This window comes from Lactuca saligna, chromosome 9 (genome assembly GCF_052625555.1).
Source record: "Lactuca saligna cultivar CGN05327 chromosome 9, ASM5262555v1, whole genome shotgun sequence".
Taxonomy (NCBI): Eukaryota; Viridiplantae; Streptophyta; class Magnoliopsida; order Asterales; family Asteraceae; genus Lactuca; species Lactuca saligna.
In genome coordinates this window covers 4,241,613-4,262,912 of record NC_136425.1, presented here as the reverse complement: position 1 = coordinate 4,262,912, position 21,300 = coordinate 4,241,613, and the positions used below count along the sequence as shown (strand labels likewise).

Sequence of the window (21,300 nt, the reverse complement as noted above, 5' to 3'; positions counted from 1 at the left end):
TCTGGGCCGACGGCCGGCGTACGTGTTGGTACGCGTGGCGTACCTCGACTGGAAGCAGTACGCACGACGTACACGCCAACCATGCAACAATTCATGAAACGACTTAATGCATTAAGATTTTACGTCCAAAACCCATATTTGAACCCATTAGGACCTCTAGGGCTATAACGTTGCCAACTTTAAGCCCATGCATAGCTACAAGAAGCCCAAAGACAAAAATCAAGCCTTTTATGTCCTTTGTTACATCCTATCTTTGGAATGGGAACTAAACAACCTCAAAGCTTGCACTTTTAAGAATTGAGATGCCTAAACATGCCTGGAAATGCAACTTGAAAGGTTTAGAGTAGCTCATACTCACCAAGATTTAAACTTTTGGGTCAAAAACAAGAAATCTAGCCCTAACTAAGAACTTGAGGAAACATGAGCAAAAATCTGAGCTTTATACCTCAAAGTGGTGCCAAATGAGTAGAAAATGGTGGATCCAGAATCTTGGAGACAAAGTTTTATTCTTGAACCACCTTCTTCACCACCAAGGAAGCTTAAAATCTCTCTAAAAAACTCAAAAGATCCAAAAATAGCTAGGTTTAGCTAGGAGGGCCAAAATGACAATGGGGGTTGAGGTAAGGGAAAGTATTGGGGTCATAATGGGGTTTAAATAGTGTACAAAACCTAATCACTAGTGTTTTGGTTTGAGCCACGTACGCCTAGCATACCAAGATGTACGCACAACGTACGCACCTGGAGACCTCTACATTTAGCTTAACAAGGGCTACGCCCCGCGTACCCGAAAAAGTCAAGAGTCCACTCTCGGGACCAAAAGTGACATAAAATCAAATTCCAAAGGAAGCCAACTTGAACAATCTGAGATGTTACACAAACATATCAAATGCAAATGGTATAAACATGTGTTGATTTTCCATGCACAATATCTCATGTTTGGTGACCTTGCATGTAACAGCCTGTCCCACCGTGAAACCCCTGACCCTCAAGTCCACGAGATGGGATACCCTTGTAAGGCCCACATATGCGATTTTACCTCAAATCCTTCCAAAAATCAAAACATAAGCCGATCTAAGGGTTGACCTTGCTTCTGTCGGGTCAGTCAATAAATTCACAGTGCCTCTTTCTTGGTGGAAACCTCGACACAAGCCATCATCCCAATATTTCATATATCACATCACATATACAATGCATACATACAAGGTTCATAGTCAACATTTGAGTAGGCCTATAGGCACAAGCCATCATCCCAAAGACCTGAAGAACTTCCATCCATGATCAGTTTATAGTCAACACCTCAAAGGGCCTATAGGTATAAGACCATAATCCTAAAACCTTATTGAACTTCCAACCGTGATTAAATCATAGTCAACACCTGATTGGGCCTATATGCACAAGGTCATCATCCTAAAGACATGTTGAACTTCCATCTATCATTCTAGTGGGCTTGTAGGCACAAGACTATCATCCCCTAAAATCAACACAATCAAGGAAAATAGACTAACTAGCCTAAATCAAGGTTGTAGAACTCGTTACTTGGTACCTGTTCAGCCGACTACCGAGTAGGGTTGTGCATGGGTCAGTTTTGGACCCCAACCTAACCCAACCCGTAAATGATCGGTTTCTAGTTTTCAGAACCCAATAGGATCGGTTTCTGGTTGGTTCGGTTTCTCGGGTTCTGATATCGGTTTGGGTGGTTTCTCGGTTTCTTGGGTTCAACCCATACACTTACGGTTTCCTGCCATTCCAAAATCAACATCAAAATGACCGAATCCATAATCAAACAACTAAAATCGGTGTAATAATTTTATGTTTAGGTCGTTGTAGAGCACTCGACAGTTTCATAAATTGAACAAATATTTCAGCAAAGCAACATCAACACTTTGCTGTTTGGGGATAAAAATGTAATGTAATAGTAGCAAAGCAACGCACAGATTGGCAATTGCAACTAAGAAGTGAGAAACTGAAAAGCTAGAAGGGAGAATTTGAAAACGAGCCTGAGAAACGAGAAGGAATCATCGGAGGCATGGCGGGCTAGTAGCTTTGGAACTTGGAAGGGTGGCGCCGACGGTTTGGGAACGTGGTTGAGCTCGTCGGAGCTCCTGCTACTGGAGTGTACTTGCGTCGTCGACTTTGATCCGGGGAGGTGAGATGAGAAACGGTGTTGCCGCTAAGTGAGAAAATGAGAGATGAATGCGATTTACAGATTAGTAGCCACATTTGGGGTTGTAATATTAAATATTGTGTTTTTTTAATATGTACATGGTTTGGTTTTATGGATTGAGGGGGTCGGTTTTATGGGTTTAGAAATGGGTTGGTTTTACGGGTTTAGTGGGTTGGTTTCTATGTAAAAACCGAAACCGAACCTAATTTCGGTTTTTAAAAAATTTAAACCCTAACCGTCGATTTTGCTTTGGTTTTGGTTTTTTCGGTTTCGGTTTTGTCGGTTTCTTGGTTTAGGTTTGCTCAATCCTACTACCGTGTAGCGAGTACTCAGGAGTACTCGGATTCGGTAATTCATGTAGAAATATTTTTAGGGAACTTATATATGTCAAAATCATAAGTAAAAATATTAAGTTGATTGAAATATATAACAAAATTAGATATATATGAATACACAAAAACTGAAAAACACATAATGGTCTCATTTCGTGAATGATTACTGAAAAATTTAAGATATATATATATATATATATATATATATATATATATATATATATAGTAATAATCACGTGTGTGTAATAATAAATCCTTAAGTATATTATACATATTGATCACCGAGTTGATCGGGTTTTACAACACTGCTCAGTTCAGTAGGGGGCCGATCGGGGAGTACTCACGATTCTGTAACTCGCATCGGTAAGGGGCCGAGTAGCGAGTACTCGGAGGAGTAATCGGCCAAATCGAAGAGTTTTACAACATTGACCTAAATACACAATCATACTCTAACAATACTTAACCAACCTATCACATTGGGCATATAATGCCTCACACAATATAATAAGAACACTCACCTGATGCCAATAATAGAATCTTAACAATAGCCTTTGTAACGAAATAACTAGCACATACCCACCTAATATCAAATTCATCATAGTTTGGCCAAAAGTCAAACTGGTAAAAAAAGTCAACAATCAATGGCTCATGTGCCATGCCAGCCTATGGACGCGTCGCGTCCATTACAAGACAAAATAGTTGTGCCATGTATCCATAGGCAGGCTGCAACCCTTCAAAAAGTGTGGCACACTTCTCTTCTAAACATACTCTTTCCTTAAGCCCTTAATCCTTTTAACCAAGAGTTATAACTCTTATATCTGAATCTCACAAGAGTTTTAATGGATAAAGTTTCCAAATTTATCCATAGCTATACCTCAATCAAACTCAATCTCAAAACATGACTAAAATGCTACAAAATTCTTGCATGGAAAAATAGGGACACAAACAAGCACTTATTTATCCATTGAAAGTCCAAAAAGTATGTAACATCCCAAGAAATGTATGTAAAAATTTCGTTTTTACTTCAACCCAAAACCATGAAATATTCATATCAACCATTCGAAAATATGTCAAAGTAAAAATAGTTATCAGAGTACAATCCCTAATTCATAAAAGTGTGGAAACATGGGTGGATGCACTACGATCAAGCTGGGCCCTTCCCCTTCGAACCAGAAGTACCTAAAACAAAATTGAAACCGTAAGCACAAAGCTTACTGAGTTCCCCCAAAATATTTCATACCATACATACAATGGGCCTTACCCGACATTGGGCCCTGCCCAATACAGGTCTGTCAATAACATGTGATAGGCCCCTATCTAACACACTCATCAGGATTCAACTGGCATTGGGCCCCGCTCAGTATACATGCAAACACATACAATACATGCAAGAGCCACACAGACAGCTAGCATTCTAATAACAATAATTAATGGGCCTACACTGGTGCCTTCGACCCGCCAAAACATTGTGAGAAGACTCACCTCAATCAAATGATGCACAAACACACACTCACATGTTGTTGTTATGATGGCTCCTTAACTGAACACATTCAAACTAACTCTAATAAAGAATCAGGGTAATAGTCACAACTAAAGTCCAATCACAATCCTTTCATAAAGGGTAAAATACCTGTTTACCTTTCCTACTCTAGGCGTAACAAGCCATGACCCAAGCCTAAAAAAACCTAAAGCCCAAGAAATAGCCTAAGAAGGATTCTGGTGAGTACGCCCCATGTACCACTAGTTACGTCCCACATACAAGCTTATACAACATAAGGGAAATCAGAGCTTAAACACACTATGTTGAGTGTACCCCTTTGTACCCCCCATATACTCCCTAAAATGCTAAAAATCACATTAAGCACTTAATGCTTAAGTCCAAATGTCCAAAACGCATATCTTGCTCAAGGGAAACGTCTTAAACGATAAAGTCATCAAGTTGATGCCTTTGCATGGCTCAAAGAGTCCCAACATGCATTTCTAACACTATAACTTCATATTAAGACCATCAACTCATGCATGGTTGACCTTAACCCACCAAGATGCCATTTTTATGATTCTACAACTCCAGAAATACCAAGAAATGACCAATACAAGTTCTGGAGTAACTTCTACTCACAGGAACCAAACCAAGGGACCGAAACATACCAAACATAATCCTAAATCTAGATCTAAGCGAAGGAGTCATAAAGTTTGAAGCTTTATACCTCTAGAAGCTTGTTAGGGGGAAGAGAGTTATGGATCTTCAAGCTCCAAGCAAACTAATCCTCATCCAATGAGCTCTTCTTCTTCTAGATGCACCAAACACACACCTAAAACACACTCAAGGATCAAATTTCTTTAAAATGGGATTAAGGTTTCGTGATAATGGTTTGGGGATAATGGAGGCTAGTAATGAGAGAAACCTTGGGGCATAAGGCGATTAAATAGGGTCCAAACCCTAAAATTTAGGGTTTACCCCTAACTCGAATGCACCCAGGTACCAGGGGAAAATCTTGTGTCCATGAATCGCTAAGATACACCCAACGTACCTTGATTACGCCCAACGTAATAGACTAATTTGCAAATTAAAGAAACACTTTATATTTTAAGAAATTTACCTGAGAACCTGGCGTTACAAAGCAACACCAAGAAACCTTGGGGACTGGAGTTTCCATACACCAAATGGATAATATCGAAAGTGACACAAACAATTCACTTGACTTAGCTTCTTGTGACATAATCCACTTGCTTCCTCTTCAAGACTCAACCAAATGCATCAAGAACACCAAGAATGGATGAGAGGTGCGAGGGGTTTCACTTATGGAGGATGGAGGTAAGATTTACGGAAACCATAGTAGTTAGAGCCCTTAAATAGCCCCCAAAACACAAGGCCTTAGGATCTTGGGGTGTTGTGGTGACGCACCTCGCTTTTTCAAAGTCGCGCCGTGTTTTCTTTTAAATTTTCGCTCTGTGCCTTTCCAAAGACTTGCTACGCTTTAGGTTAATTCGCAAAATCCTATATTCTCAAAACCCTAAAGTCAACACCTAGCGATCCCGAAAAAAAGTGTTTTAAGTGGTGTCTTTTTTTTCCTTTGATAAAACATAATTTGTTTTGAAGAATATTTAGTCAAAATGGGTATGCAAATATTTTAGCTAGGGATGCAATGTTAGTATTTATCTTTAAAAAAGTATTATATAAAAAATTAAAACTACCGGTAAAAATTTACAGGTACGCAATTACATATCCTTATTAAACTTTACATGTGCCTCTGGTGTGCCACAAAAAAGAAACAACCATCAAAACATGTTAGCCTATATTCTTTATATATATATATATATATATATATATATATATATATATATATATATATATATATATATATATATATATATATATATATATATATATATATATATATATATTGGATTGCTCCCTACAGGCTAAGTCAATTTAACTTGAACCAATCCCATAAACAATGCAAAGTAGTTAGTATAACCTAGATTTATTTAGCAAACATGGAATTCTAGTTTTGTTTGGCAAGGTAATTTTTTTTCTAAAAAAGATTAAAAAATGTATGCTTTTTTAGACCAAAGTCAAATTTACGAACACAAATTTATGCTTTCAAACACAAATCTAGACCAAAAAATGTATGCTTTCAAACACAAATTTTTTCAAAGTGCTTGTTAATTAACAATTTTTTCCCATAAGATTTTTCAATCCTTCAGTGGGTCACATAGGTTTTCTACCTATTAGAATTAGATAACTCATACAAGATCACATAAATAAGCAGCTTGAAAAAGCTATACTATCGTAGAAACTGAATTAAGCTTTTTTTAGTCTAAGTTTACTCATGAAAAAGGTCCAACAAAAAAAATCTCCTGTTGTGCATGCTCTTAAAAAAACAAAAAAAAAAAACATAGTTTGTTGACACCAAAAAAAATTAAGGCAACTAACTACTAAATAAAGGGAAACGGACGAGCTTACTAGAACGCATGGCATCTCATCTAAATTTCATATTTACTGTATGTACGAAAAAGGTATGCCAAAAATCCTCATTCGACTACAACAAGAATCAAAACGACATTTGGGAATTGGGATTTGTAGCAAAAAGTGATGAAAACCATATTTCAAAACAGCCATTTTGACATGTCGCTATAATATGAGAACAAATGTACAAAACATCAGAATGTTGATGTTGATGTTTCTTCTAACTACCATCAAGATCCCCGCTTCCATTTTTCTTCCGTTTCCTTGCATAGCGCTTCATTATAATATGCCCCTTGAACAGCTGATGTCTGAAAATGTAAAATTGGCTAAATAAATAACACTACTATGCCTATTTCAACCAATTTGTGTAAATATGGGTCACTTTGTGTTATACTTTAATGCTAATGGATCAAAATGATAAAGTTAGAGAAAGAATCATATGCCAAAAGGATCCAATTGGCATAATAATCAAGCATTTGTAACTTTTTAAATTGCCTTGTTAACAAAAAAAAGGATCATTATTCTAATAATAGTTTTTTTCTACTTACTTGGCGTATTCTAGTTTCTGAATAACGATCCCGTTTAGTAAGAGTTCCGAACTATAAACTGCTACACCTGCAAGTACATATACTTAATGTTTTTCAACTAACTTTCAAATTAACATTTAATGGAGCCATAAAAAAACACACAGCTAAATACAAGAAACAGCAAGATTCTTGATACATAATATATGGATCTATACCTTTGTCTAAGAATGGAACACATGATACATAATCTTGTTCACAAGACAGTATTAACATATCATCTGAGGTCTTGCACTCCATGCTAGCTTGCTCAATGTCTTCCATGACCTATGGAGCATCTCATTGTAACATTAGTTTCAGTTGCACATATGCATGACAATAGCAATTCTTTTATATTATATATATATAATTTTAGAATCATCAAAATCAAATAAGAGCATGATCACACCTGACCATGAACAGCCTTGATCAAGTTTTTAATCATTTCTCTGTCAGGTTCTACATTTGGGGTAATGAAGACTCTTCGATCCTGGTATTTTAAGGGCACATATGATTAATGAGCATATTCATATAAACTTTTATCATGTAATATTGAATCATTATCAGTTACCTTTAGAAGTGGATGTGTTGTTGCACGAGACAATGAAACAGGCATGCTAAAGCCCATATGTTTTTCCTTTTTAGCATCTCTAAGGATGTAATTTTTCTCATCGATAATACACCCTACCTGATCACAACTCTCTAGCCACAAGGGTGTCACAATTTGTTTACCTAAACCCATTGCTTCCAACATCTTCTTTGTTCTTGCAAATCTATCAGCTACAAAATGTGTAGCATCTGAGCAATCCGTTGCCATACAAGTTCCCAACTTTTTCAGAATCTTCATCAAAGAAAAACAGAATTCATGATCAAGAAAAGCTATTTGAAGCAAATTAGATCTAGAAAAGCTTTCTGAAACAAACTGGAGAACCTTTCTCTGCTGCTTAACCACATCATCATCAAGGCTTTGGCTGAACAACACACGGATTTCTACCTTACTTCTACGTCTTCTCAAATCCTTTGACATAAAAACAGGGGCAGATTCGGAAATTCCCAATCTAGGAAGCTCATTCCTGAGAGAGGAACTTGTAGAGCTTTTCTTGTGCAGTTGCTTCCGGGGTAGACCTACTGAATAGACACTTTTTTAAAAATTGATGATGTAAAAAGGATAACAAAAAGTAATAAATTCCAGTGCGATTTGTGAAAAGTTTGTTATGATAATGCATATTGCATACCCTGATCAGAAGTCCTAGAGGCGCTACTCATAATGTATGGTGTCTTGTTCTTTCCATTTGATGATAAATCTTTTATCTTCTCCTCACCACCTAAAGCTGGTATAGATTCGAATGAGTGTTCAAATTCGTTTAAAGTTTTTGGAATCATCTTTATCCTCATTGAAACACATTTACTGTTGCTAAGTTTCTTTCCAGATGTTGACCTGTATATGGAAGCAGAGCGTGCTTTCCTCTTTACACTTGACATGAAAGAAGCTTCCCTGAAGTTCCCTTCCATCTCACCATTGCCACCCTTGACTACAGAAGATTGAACATTTAAGGTGTTTGTCAATTTTGCATTTTGTATCATCATATTTCTACACGTCCTTTTCTTTTTGGGCCACTTCCATGTATCAAACTTCCAATCACCTAATTTTCTTTTATGAAGTACATCAATCTGCTTACCATTATACGTTGCATCTGCAGTCCTATGTGAGCGTTTTTCAGAGGACCCATGTCTAGTTCGAGAAGCCACAGGTGAAAAGGTTTTAACTTCCTTATCTGGTTTTATGTTTTCCTTGTCTGCATCTTGTTTTTGCTTCCTTCGTTTATAAACTTTCAAAGATTTCTCATGTACCTTCTTCTTTGGTTCAATAAGATTATCCCCATTTGTGCAGTTTTCATCCTTTCCTAGATTCGGTAACTCAAGATTCAACTCTCTTTGGTTTTTATTATGGAAGCAAGTAGACATTTTATGTCTTCTGTTAGCAACCCTCTTTTGCTTAAAACTTATTCCATTGGTTTGTGAATCACAGTTAGCACTCAAAGGAAATGAGAACTTTTTGGATGGATTCTTGACCCTTGTATGTTCATTAACATCAATATGTGGAGGTGTGGCATATAGCAAGGCTTCCATAGCTTCAGCTGCCATTTGAGTGTTAAAACCAACATCAAACATATCTGGTGGTTCATCCCTCTCATTGCTATCGTTTCTAGGCAGCTGTTTGGATTTGCATCTTTCACTCAAATGTTTATCTCTTTGTATGTCAGGTTCTGTTTTCTTTTCCAAAAAGAACCCCCCTCCATGATCAGGTTTATCACTATCCCAATCGAAGGTTGAAAAACCGATTTTGGTCATAAAACTGGTCTTCATTGCTAATTTTTGGGACCCTTTTGCACATGAACTAAAAGGTGATCTTGGTCCATCATATTTCAGAATCTTGACTTCTGGAGAGGAGTTTACAGCACTAACTGACAGAAAATGATCCACAAATTTCAATGCATCAGCTTCTGCTGATTCTCCAGGTTCTTGAGATTCATCAACTACTGCATTCTCATCCTCAAAATTATTAGAAGAGGCATTTAAATTAACAAGCTTATCTCCTTTTGAACATCTTGTGTCTGTATCCCAGCTCCCAAATTCATTTTCATTATGTGACACTAAGTTTCTCTCTTCTGATCTTTCACTGGGAATATTATCAGTTAGTTTGTCTGTCAAATTGCTTCCCGCTGAAGAACCAACATCAACGGATTGTGCATGTCGCCATAAACATCCTGATAAGAAATATAACTACAAATGAGTCAAAATTTTATGAGGAATAAACATAAAAGAGATGCAAAAAAACACAATTTCAAATGGGATTTATAATTCTTGACATTAATGAGTGTTTTGCAAAGCAGCAAGATGCCTGTTTCAATATGTTAATTGGCTTACCTCTTATTTTTCCCTGTTTTTGCTCAGAGATAGCTTCATCATCACTATCCAGCACAATTTCATCCTCACTATCATCTACCATTAGGGCTCTTAGGTCGCCAACAAAATGTGAAATATCCAACTCCTCAGTATCTGCATCCAAATTCTGCAACGGGCTTTCCAATTCTTCGGTGAAATCAAAATCCCCAGCAATAAGATGACCATCCTCAACACTTACATTAAGGTTGTTGCCTGTTGAATCAAGAATGGATGCACATAAGACTTAGTTCATGCTATGAGCCTTCAAATACAATTTCTGAAAGTGCTCCATAGTATATGAGATTAATCATGGATCGTTCTTAACCCTGTAATTCTAAACAAGAATCCATAGCATCTCTCTTGATTACAATAAAACTAAGAACTTTGCATTGCTTTGAGCTTGGAAATCTCAACCTGATACAGAGTATCCTAGAATCCATAGCATTCTCTATTCCATTACTAGGAAACTGAAAAGCATTGATTTGATTTGAAATTCAATCCACCATGAAATTTCAACTAAATACAGAGTACTCCCTCTGATATAGAAAATAAACTCACTTCAAACCATGTGGTTAACAAATGTCATTTATTCACCACCAAAATCATTCTATTTGGAAGTACTTGATATACAAATTCAAGTCCTTAGCTATGCTATCAAAAATTCAAAATGCATAACCAAAAATTATAAATGCTACCCTTTTGACCTCCTCAAATCACAAAGCGTAGTTCCTTTTTTTTTTTTTTTTCTGGAACAGCTAGAAATGAACAGATGATATACAAGTAAAACACACACATCATATTTAGATCATATATTCGAGTGTGCCAATGCTTATTGTTGGGAAATGTAACAATAGAAGGGAAAAACAATATGTACCCGCTTCACGATCATCCAATGCGGCCATAAATTAAACACTTTGTGCAAAACCAAAACCCTAATCAGTTCTTTCAATTCACACCAAACGCCTACAACAAAAACCGATTAGAAACAAGAAAACCGGCATTATTCTACAGAAGATGGAAGAATCGACGTAGAAGCTTATTTGAGAAGCTAGTGATGACTAAAAAGTTTAAAAGAAAAACTGAAAACTTAATCGTAGATTGGAGGATAAACTCATGGAATATAACGTTGATTAGGTAAGATTACAAATGAAATGATAGAAAATGATAGTGAAATTGGGGTGAGAGACTGTAATATGAATTTGAGTTGTGGATTTTGGGGATGCGAAGCGATAAACGAGGAAAAAGAGTGGGAATTTGGAGGGAAATAGGAAAATGAGTTGAATAAGAAAAAGGGGCATTCCGAGAATCGAACTCGGGACCTCTCGCCCCCAAACCAGAATCATACCACTAGACAAAAATGCCCAACTTGATAATTTAGTACAGATATTATAATATAATCCAATGATTGGTTCACGATTGATCACGTCAAAGTAACATCCAAACTTGAAAATAACAAATCAAACCAGAGACCTGTATTATATGAGATTTTATACAAAATATCCGAATACACAAAAATAAACTTTACGCCGCAATCAAAACATATAAATATAAAGTTTGGCGGCAAGAATTAATGATAGAGGGTTGTGTAAGTACCACAAGGGAGCTGGTTACGTGTAATGACGGAAATAAGGAATACTAATTACAAGCCAATAATGAAATGTGGTTTGTCACGGAATGTGGATATGTGGATGATGTCATATATATACATAATATTAATATGTTTAGCGAGATAATAACATAAGTTCTAGTTGGTTTAGATGGTTAATGTGTTAGAAGGTGTTTTTGGAAGTTGCAAGGTCAAATCTTCTTTCAAACGTTAACTTTTTTTCCGTAGCTCCTTTTATATAGTTTTATATGGATTATACATATTATATTATGATGTTGTGAAAATTAAATACAAGTACTAAGTTGTCCAACTGGTTAAACGTTGAACTTTTAATTTTGATGTCCCTATTTCAAATCTTGAAATTAACTTTTAACATTGAGGTCCCTATTTCAAATCTTGAAATTTAATACAAGTACCGAGTTGTCCAACTAGTAAAATGTTGAACTTTTAACTTTGAAGTTACAATTTCAAATCTTGGCCCTTACATAGGTGTACTTTATTTTATTTATCAGTTTTTCAACTTGTTATTTAAAATTCTAAATTATCCCACATCGGTCATAACATGAAACATAGCTCTTATACATCTGTTATATAAGCAACATAAGCTTCTCAATTATCAACAAGTTAAATTTTCGAATGAGTTTTGGTTTAAACCTAAAACCAAGTTTTGGAAACCAAGAAACCGAGCATCGGATTGTGATACCCTTTACTTTGACCTTGGCTTCGCTACTGTTTGTGATAGTTGCATGCATTGCATTCTTTATATGAATTGTGTTTCCTTAACCACCCATTTCTTAAAGTATAAAATTGTCATATGTTGTTGACCAGGTTATTGAACCCAAGCCTTTATTGTGTTTATATGGTTTTTCGGACGTTTGGTTCGAGTAAGTCGGACAGTGGCTAAGCCAGGTTCAAAGTAAAGGGGTATCCCAAATCGAGTTCGGTTTCTCGGTTTTCCAAACTCGGTTTCGGGTTTAAACCCAAACTCATTCAAAAGTTTAACTAGTTGAGACTTGAGAGTTAAGAAGTTTGTGTTGCTTATATAACATATGTATATAAACTATGTTTCATGTTATAGCCGATGTGAGACATTTTAAATTTTTTAAAAACAAGTTGAAAAATTGATAAACAAAATAAAATACACCAATGTAACAACCAAGATTCCAAATAGAAACCTCAAACTTAAAAGTTCAACACTTTACCACTTAAACAATTTAATATTTGTGTTTAATTTTCAAAGCATCATAATATAAAAGGTATAATTTGTATAAAGCTATATATGCGAAAATAAAAGAAAATAAATGTTTGCAAAAAGATTTAAAATTGCACCCTCTGGAAACATCCCTTAACACCTTAACCATCTAAACCAATTACATCTTGTGTTATTATCTCGCTAAAAATATTAGTATTATGTATATATACAGTACATAAAACGAATTTTTTCTAAAAAAATTATACTACCGATTTTTTTTTTCCGGGGATTTATTGCGGAGCCGCCCATGAAGTCAGATTGCTAAATCTCACTCCAAATAAATCGACATCGGGTAACTCACTAGGAAATTTCATTGCATAACTTATTTTGATATGTGCTCATATTAAAAAAATGAAAGATTTAGAGGTGTGAGACATTTAGAAGGCCTCGTTGTGTGCGAAACTTAATCCTTGTTTTGATACCTATAGAAACCTCGCACTTTGAATTAAACTATTAACTTGAACACTTTTGGGACCGTTTATTTATCGAAAACTTTATGAAATTGTGAACTTTTTTTTAAATATTTAAACATGTTTTAAATTCACCTCGCAAAGGATGTAACAATCCCGCAAATCGAACATAATAAGTCGTGGACATAAATCAATTTGTTTACCCGACTTTTCCTAACAGGAAGCCGTTCATAAGCAATCTCCAAACAAATTTATTTATCTTTTCTAGGCGCATAATGATTCCACTTAGTGACACCATTCCTATCAGATAAGAAAAAAAAAATCATCAAGTGTTTTTTCTTACAACATTTGTTGATAAAGAATCTAACTTCCAATACTACGAGTCAACTATCCTATGAACTAAATTTTTGAAGAGTATGCAACAGGTCCTCGAATTGGGTGTCTTCAGCTCCACACCTAATTTGTCTCCCCCGTTTTTACATCCAATGCAACTCATTCTAATCATCATTAATATAGCAATCCTATGCAACTCACCTAATTTGTCTCCTCCGTTTTCACATCCTATGCAACTCATTCTAATGATCCTTAATATAGCAATCCCTATATTAACTCAAGAAAAAACAATATGTGGAACTTAAATTATAAATCCACACATCAACCTTAATATCTATCTAAAAACGTGGTAGAATTACCATCTCCCACATGTTTCACCAAAACATAATGAGGAATTATGTCTTTGACATTTATACCACTAAGAGAATTGATTATATAGGCTCAAACTCTATTTTTTCGCACCTAAACTCACCAAACCAAAACTCCACAACCTTACACCAAAAAGGCCTTCTGCTCCTTCAAATCGCCACCTCCAATTATTTTTATTTTTATTTTTATTTATTTTTTTGTAGGAGAGCATGGTTGAAACTCTCCAAACTCCCTATATCAATTCCGTTAATTTCGTTTTTATGTTTGAAGGTCATAACCAAATCCTCATGCATGGTACTAATTCTAACATGTTATGATTCTTGAATATCTTCAAAATTTGAGTGTTTTTTGTATCATTTATCACTAGCGTGGAGGCTAAGATCATTTACGAATGACATATAATATGGGAACATGATAAGAGTTTTAGTTAGTTAGACTTGCAAGATCAAGTGCTAAGGGTCATAATTGTCGATTGGTACAAAATTTTAAAATTGTGTATAATAAATTACATTCAAGGTTATTCGATTTAATTCAAACATATTTTACTTTGCATTTAGTTATTTTTGAATTTTCTTAACTCACCATGTAGCATTTAAGACTTTGGAAGCCATCAATCCATTATATAGAATAATGGGTATTAAATGTGAAAGTTAACATAGGAAATACATATATATTTTTTAATGCGAAGTGATTTGTCCACAACAATTTTTCTTATACACAACAATTTCTCTTTTATAAAGTTATACAATACAATATTTTAAAACATAAATTGTTATGTGTGGAAAAAAAATTGTTGTCTATAAATTAGTTCTATTTTTAATCGATTCTTATATGAAAAACATTCGTCATCATCAGTTTCTTTTATAAGTTAATCAAATGAAATGAAGAATGTATGTGTTCAAACCGGAAGTTACATATTGAAACAATCAATTCTTGTACATTCGAAAGGAGTGGATCATATGGAATAATGATTTTTAAATGTGGAAATTAAAGTGGAAATTCAACATTGAAACAGATTCTCAATTAGTACATAATTTTGTTTAATGGAAAACTCTATTTTATAGTTCGATCATTTTTTTACTTTTTTGAAAACTCAATTAATTACATTCAAGAATATGGGTGCTCAAATACTACCTATGGCTATTTACTCAAAGAATATGAAAATAGTTTTGGTCTGTTAATTAAACGAGAACTACCTTATGATATATATACTAAAGTACAATTATATCCTTTTGATTTAGTTTAATAATGAATTGTCGATACAACACAACCATTTGTTATTTTGTAAGTAATCAATTGGTATGGTACTACTGAGTACTTATCAAACATGTTTGACTATCAAACTATTGATTATCAACATATAGGTTTCGGTTAGTAAATTTGATTACCTTACTTTATATGTAAATCCAAGACATATGGCATCCCATGTGAATGTGAATATATATATATATATATATATATATATATATATATATATATATATATATATATATATATATATATATATATATATATATATATATATATATATATATATCACCATTTTATGCTTTGCAGTGTCTTTGGTTCTCTACTAAAGGTGTGTTGCAGGTGTAATCAAGACCAAAGATGCTTAGATCAATCAGATCCACTTGGTGAGTATTTTCTTCTACTTGATCTATCTAATCTCTCTCTCTCTCTCTCTCTCTCTCTCTCTCTCTCTCTCACACACACACACACACACAAAACACAGAGACAAACACATATACACTTTCATACTTGAGATTTTTCTTGTTTTGGGTTTGTCATGAAGCATCTCCATTTCAAGAGGTCTGGGTGCTCCAAGTTTCCAATTTAGGAGTTTCTCTGCTCAGTCTCCAAGGTTTGTTTCTTATTCTACGATCAACAATAACTCTAACCGATGTTTGTATGCATAACCGGGCGGTTTGTCTCGTAGCTTTTTGTCTGTTTTTAAAACTATATAATACTAATTAATATAATATGTGTAATTATAGAATCATATTATTAAAATAATAATGCTGTTTTTAAAATCCTCCTTAATAAATGAAAATTTTTTACTCCATATCATCTTCTCCTTCATTTGAATACATAACATTTTCTAGATTTTTTGAATTTTCTATTTTTCACTTATCATTTTATTGTAATTTTCATTTTATTAAATTAAAATTCCACATTTAATATGTAAGGTAATATATATGTAAGGTATTTATTAGAAATGATTTATATATGTAATGTATTCAATGCAAAGTCTCATTAATTTTAATAATTTAATTTTTTTTTCATTTTTCTTATAAATTCAAACTTCTCAAATTGTTAAAATTTCATATATATATATTTTTAAATAAACTCATATAATACATGAATCTCACACCTAGTAAAATAATTTAAGAAATTACAGTATAAAAATTTGATTCATTTGACAACCCTTTCCTGATGGCCCATTTTAATTTTAATTAAGATTGTAGATCTTACTCATGAATTGTTATAGTTGATCATAGAAACTTGAACACACACACACATATATATATATATATATATATATATATATATATATATATATATATATATATATATATATATATATATATATATATATATATATATATCGTATTTAGGTAAAAAATGTAAAATAAAACAAAATAATTGGATGAGACTGCAAGTGGATGGAGTGCATGACAGGTTCAAGTCCAACACATGTTTGTAGGTCTACAATAGTTTCAATCAAAGATTCTCCATATAAAAACAGTACACTTATCAAATCGGAAAAAGGAATAATCTTTTTTGATGTTTCAAATGTTTGTTATAGTTTTTTAATTTCAACTCGCCTAAAATAATGCATATAGTTAACTTATATCTATTAAAAACATAAAGTTGTGATTCGCGTACAAAAGATTAGTTAACTACTTGAATTTTATTGTAATTTAATATTTAGTGAAAATTTAAATGCTGAAGAGTTTATTACTTTCTCTCATCTTTTTCAACCTGAAGGCGTATCAGTTTTCCTATTTTTCTCTTTGCTGTTATCCTTTGCAACCACAATACAAAGTAAATTCAACCCTTTCAACCTAAAACCTTTAAGAACAATATCTAATGCATATTATACAAATGAATAAGAAGAAAATAGAGTAGAAAATATAGATTACGTGCTCAACCAACACATTTTTGCAGTAACACCCACCACATGTTCCGAGAAGGGTTTAGGAAATCGATTTAGTTATTTTTAACTTAGACTTATAAATAAGGTATAATAGGCAGTTGATAAAGATATACAATTACTATAAAAAGTTTTAAAATGTCAAAAATAAGAATTCAAGACATATATGATTCAGCGGTATCAGAATTGATGGATACGTGTGGTTCAGCGTTCAAGTTTTGTTGAATGTATTAGTAAGTCTCTCTAAAAAATTAAAAGTAAATATAATATTTAAAATTTAAACGGAACAAACATAATATTTTGATATTTAAAAATACGATATCTAAAATTATCATGTTAAATAAGATAATTTCAAACATAAGTTAAATCATCAAACTTTTATGTTGAGTCAAAATTATTTTTATTGTTATTGTTACGAACGTTTCAAAAATCTTTAAGACTCATAAACATTTTTGCTGAAATTTTATAAAGCATTACCAATCTTTTCTAAAGTGAAAAATCTAATATGAGTGTTATAACTGCTCATGTTTGACCATTACAGACTAGAAGGCAAAGTAGCCTTGATTACCGGAGCAGCAAGCGGCATCGGCAAAGAAACCGCCACCAAATTCATCAGCCATGGCGCCAAGGTGGTAATCGCCGACATCCACCACCACCTCGGCCACTCCACCGCCACACAGCTCGGCCCAAACGCCTCATTCATCTCTTGCAACGTCACCAACGAATCCGACATCGCCAACGCAGTCGATTTCACCGTATCCAAACACGGAAAACTCGACATCATGTACAACAATGCCGGAATCCCATGCCGGACCCCACGCTCCATAGTCGACCTCGACCTCGAGATGTTTGACCGGGTGATGTCGGTCAACGTACGGGGGGTCCTTGCCGGAATCAAGCACGCGTCACGGGTAATGATTCCCCGTGAAAGCGGGTCCATATTGTGTACTGCAAGTGTGACCGGGATTTTAGGAGGAATTGCTCAGCATTCGTATTCGATTTCAAAGTTTACGGTTGTTGGGATTGTGAAATCCTTGGCATCTGAGCTGTCACAACATGGCGTACGGATTAACTGCATATCGCCTTTTGCGATTCCGACTGCATTTGCGATTGATGAGATGAAAGGGTATTTCCCGGAGCTTGACGAAGAAGAACTTGTGAGTGTGGTGCGGAATGGAGGGGAGTTCAAGGGGGCTTACTGTGAGCCTGGTGATGTGGCGAATGCTGCTGTTTATCTTGCTTCTGATGAAGCTAAATATGTCAATGGCCATAACTTGGTGGTTGATGGTGGTTTTACATCTACCAAAACCGCCAAATTTGATGTGCCACTTCCACACAAACACCACTGAATAATAAATCTTATTATTAGACCAAATTATCGATCATAATAATAATATTTTGTAACTGTATTGCAATATGTGGATAGACTAGAGATGGAAGTTGAATTTTATGTTCATATGTCACGAGCTATCCACTGATTCCTTTGACCTATGTTCCTTCAAACTCGTATGATTCATTGATCGGCTTTCAGGTTAAACGGGTCAGGTTAGTTGGGTTTTCTAAAAATAAAGTTTTCGACCCTATTAAGGTACGGGTTAGTCGGGTTCGGGTTAATTAGATTCCGGATTATTAGGGCCGGGTTTGTGAGGTTAATCGAGTTAGGACGTAAGATGGACTATAAAATACAATAAATGTTATTTAATTAAAATAGCTGGGAATTGGTTTGAAGATGAGTATTTAATCTTAAGCTATGATGCATGGAAACGCCCAAAGAGGAGCCGTTCCCGTATCTGAAATGGTTGGGAAACGGAAACGCCGGGAAACGTTTCCGGCAAAGTATCCGTTATTCTAGAAACGTTTCATGTAAGTTTCCTCCACGTTTCCTTTTTTTTTTTTTTTTTTGCATGGGCTTTTAATGTGCTAATGGGTAATGGGCTATAGTCCTATATCGCACGCTAACTTGCTATTACCCTACAGTTAGCCGATTACAATTTACAAGCCTAATTTCTAAAATCTAAAACGATTGCTTCGCTGCTGCCTGGTGCCTAGTGTGTCGGTGTCTCCTTGGTGATTGGTGAACGACTTTTACTGCCTTACGCCCTTGCCTCTCTGTGTCGTCGATCAAGAAGACAAGAACAAGAAAATAATTTAGAAATCATTCACACATTCACCACTCACCAATTCAGATTTTATATCCATTATTTTGGAATTTCTTTAATATATATATATATATATATATATATATATATATATATATGTGTGTGTGTGTGTGTGTGTGTGTGTGTGTTTTCGTATTTTTATATTGTCGTATCTGTGCCGTATCCGCATCTTGAATTTTTGAGTTTTGCCGTTTCCCGTTTCGGTTCCGTATCCGTTTCCCGTTGCCGTATCCGTTTCCGTGCAACTTAGATCTTAAGCTTCTTAACAAGATTATATATATTCTGTTATAATATTTGAGCCATTTAATATGAATATACATATATAAGGAAGTAAAATGTAAATTGGAAAAAAAGTTAAAATACATAGATTTGTTTGTGAACACACGTACAAGGTACCGTACACTATAGCAATGTAAAATTTTGTCAATTTTCTTTTATAATTTTTTGCGTTCTTTGATTTCGATGTCCTGTGCACCAATTCAAAAGGTTTTACAATGACCGTTATATTATATAATTTGGAATGCTTAAAATATGCATAAATTGTCAAGGTAATCTTAAAATCATAGAAGGGTTGACCCGAACCCAAAAAACATCAAAAAGTTCAACCCAAAACCCAACCCTATATAGCTTTAGGGTTTGTCAGGTTAACCTGAATAACCCAAAATTTCTTTTTGGACCCTATTAAACTTGAGCCTGTTTATCTAATTCGGATCCGGAACGGGTTGAGCTTTTTGACAGCATGGAATTTCAATTTTCAAGTAACCTAGCCTAAGCCAGTAAGTCCTAACGGGGAGTGGAGTTTTGACATTTTTCATCTTTATTAAAGCCCAATGTAACATTAAATAAAACTGGGCCAAGCCAAGGTGTTTACTGTTAAAGGCCTTAAGCCCATGCATAAAAAGGCTTAGAGAGCCTGTAGCTCTTATCATTTCATAGTCATACCATGTTAGTAAAAGAGAGAGATAAAGAATAATCAAAAGTATATGAAAGAATCAAGTTGTAGCCAAAAGAATGAAAGGTGAAAGAGGTAATTTCTAGTTAAGACATATGATCACGGGTGGTTTAACTAATTTGGGAGCTCTAAGTAAATATCTTTGAACTTGAGATATTTAGTTTTATAAACCAGTGTTTTTATCACCCAGTAAAGCTTCAACTTGTCTTTGTAATCCAAGATATATATATATATATATATATATATATATATATATATATATATATATATATATACACACACATATATAGGGCTAGATTATTTTGTTTTTTATATTTATTGTGTGCTACAATGCAACAATAGAAATTTAGTAAATTAAATAATTATTTAATTAAATAAATATAGATATTAAATGATTTCCATAATTATATGTATATATTAAATGTTATCCATAATTATAATATGCGATAATTTAGCTAATATATGAATAAAAAAACTATACTTAATACACACTAAATATGCACATATCAAAATACCCCACACTTGACTTTTGCTTGCCCCCAAGCAAAATTGAATTTTAACACATTAGAATTATGTATGACAACTCCAATCTAACCCAGCCATTATACCAAGACCGCAACGCATGCATTTGTGTCTAAAATTTTTCCTAAAGAACCCCCCATACTCCAAATACTCACAATCCTCATAAACATTCGCCCACTCACCCCGAACTATGCTCATTTTATGCAACCCTCCGAATCCATCCTCAAAAAACCTTTTTACCCTCAAGGTATTTTTAATTGAGCAACCCAAGCATACATATTCTAGAATTACAACTTTTCGATACCACTATGGAGCTTTTTGAATTCTTCACTTCCTTGATTATTTGATCTTTGATATCTTTGAATTCACCACCTTGTATTGATTGATTTTTGGTATCTTCAACTTTTTTGGATTTCTTGGAATTTTGATCTTTAGATCTTCACTTCATTTGCTCCAAAATTCTTACAACTTTTCTAGTAGTTCTCTCTTTTTTTTTACATGTATACCTCACTTTTGTCACTCAAATCCCTACATGCTTAAGCAGGGGCGCTCAATCTCAACCTTTATT

The 21,300-nt window shown here is 34.3% G+C and overlaps 2 protein-coding genes across 4 annotated transcripts; one reads left to right on the top strand and one right to left on the bottom strand.

Moving 5' to 3' along the window:
- Positions 1-6,346: 6,346 nt before the first annotated feature.
- LOC145014264 (BRCT domain-containing DNA repair protein) lies at positions 6,347-11,281 on the bottom strand. 3 transcript variants are annotated; one of them, XM_078972641.1, is made up of 10 exons: positions 10,850-11,281; positions 9,958-10,188; positions 8,709-9,797; positions 8,265-8,561; positions 7,961-8,157; positions 7,601-7,870; positions 7,439-7,519; positions 7,209-7,317; positions 7,015-7,081; positions 6,347-6,774 (listed from the first exon to the last, which is right to left on the bottom strand). In XM_078972641.1, the coding sequence occupies exons 1-10, from the start codon at positions 10,875-10,877 to the stop codon at positions 6,687-6,689; spliced, it is 2,457 nt and encodes an 818-aa protein (XP_078828767.1). In that variant the 5' UTR covers positions 10,878-11,281; the 3' UTR covers positions 6,347-6,686. The 3 variants fall into 3 exon arrangements, with proteins under 3 accessions (XP_078828767.1, XP_078828765.1, XP_078828766.1); XM_078972639.1 differs by having other exon boundaries at positions 8,265-9,797; XM_078972640.1 differs by having other exon boundaries at positions 7,961-8,154; positions 8,265-9,797.
- Positions 11,282-15,502: 4,221 nt separating this feature from the next.
- Positions 15,503-18,588, top strand: LOC145018479 (NAD(P)-binding Rossmann-fold superfamily protein). The gene is made up of 3 exons (XM_078976357.1): positions 15,503-15,579; positions 15,738-15,806; positions 17,641-18,588. Exons 1-3 carry the CDS (start codon positions 15,554-15,556, stop codon positions 18,446-18,448), a joined length of 903 nt encoding a protein of 300 aa, XP_078832483.1. The 5' UTR covers positions 15,503-15,553; the 3' UTR covers positions 18,449-18,588.
- Positions 18,589-21,300: the final 2,712 nt, after the last annotated feature.

Coding starts and splice junctions, on each gene's coding strand:
- LOC145014264 (XM_078972639.1), bottom strand. CDS start 10,877: ATGGCCGCATTGGATGATCGTGAAGCGG. Junction 7,871..7,960: donor TGGTTAAGCAGCAGAGAAAG/GTTCTCCAGTTT, acceptor TCTTTGATGAAG/ATTCTGAAAAAGTTGGGAAC. Junction 7,082..7,208: donor TGTTCCATTCTTAGACAAAG/GTATAGATCCAT, acceptor ATGTACTTGCAG/GTGTAGCAGTTTATAGTTCG.
- LOC145018479 (XM_078976357.1), top strand. CDS start 15,554: ATGCTTAGATCAATCAGATCCACTTG. Junction 15,580..15,737: donor AGATCAATCAGATCCACTTG/GTGAGTATTTTC, acceptor TTTGTCATGAAG/CATCTCCATTTCAAGAGGTC. Junction 15,807..17,640: donor TTCTCTGCTCAGTCTCCAAG/GTTTGTTTCTTA, acceptor TGACCATTACAG/ACTAGAAGGCAAAGTAGCCT.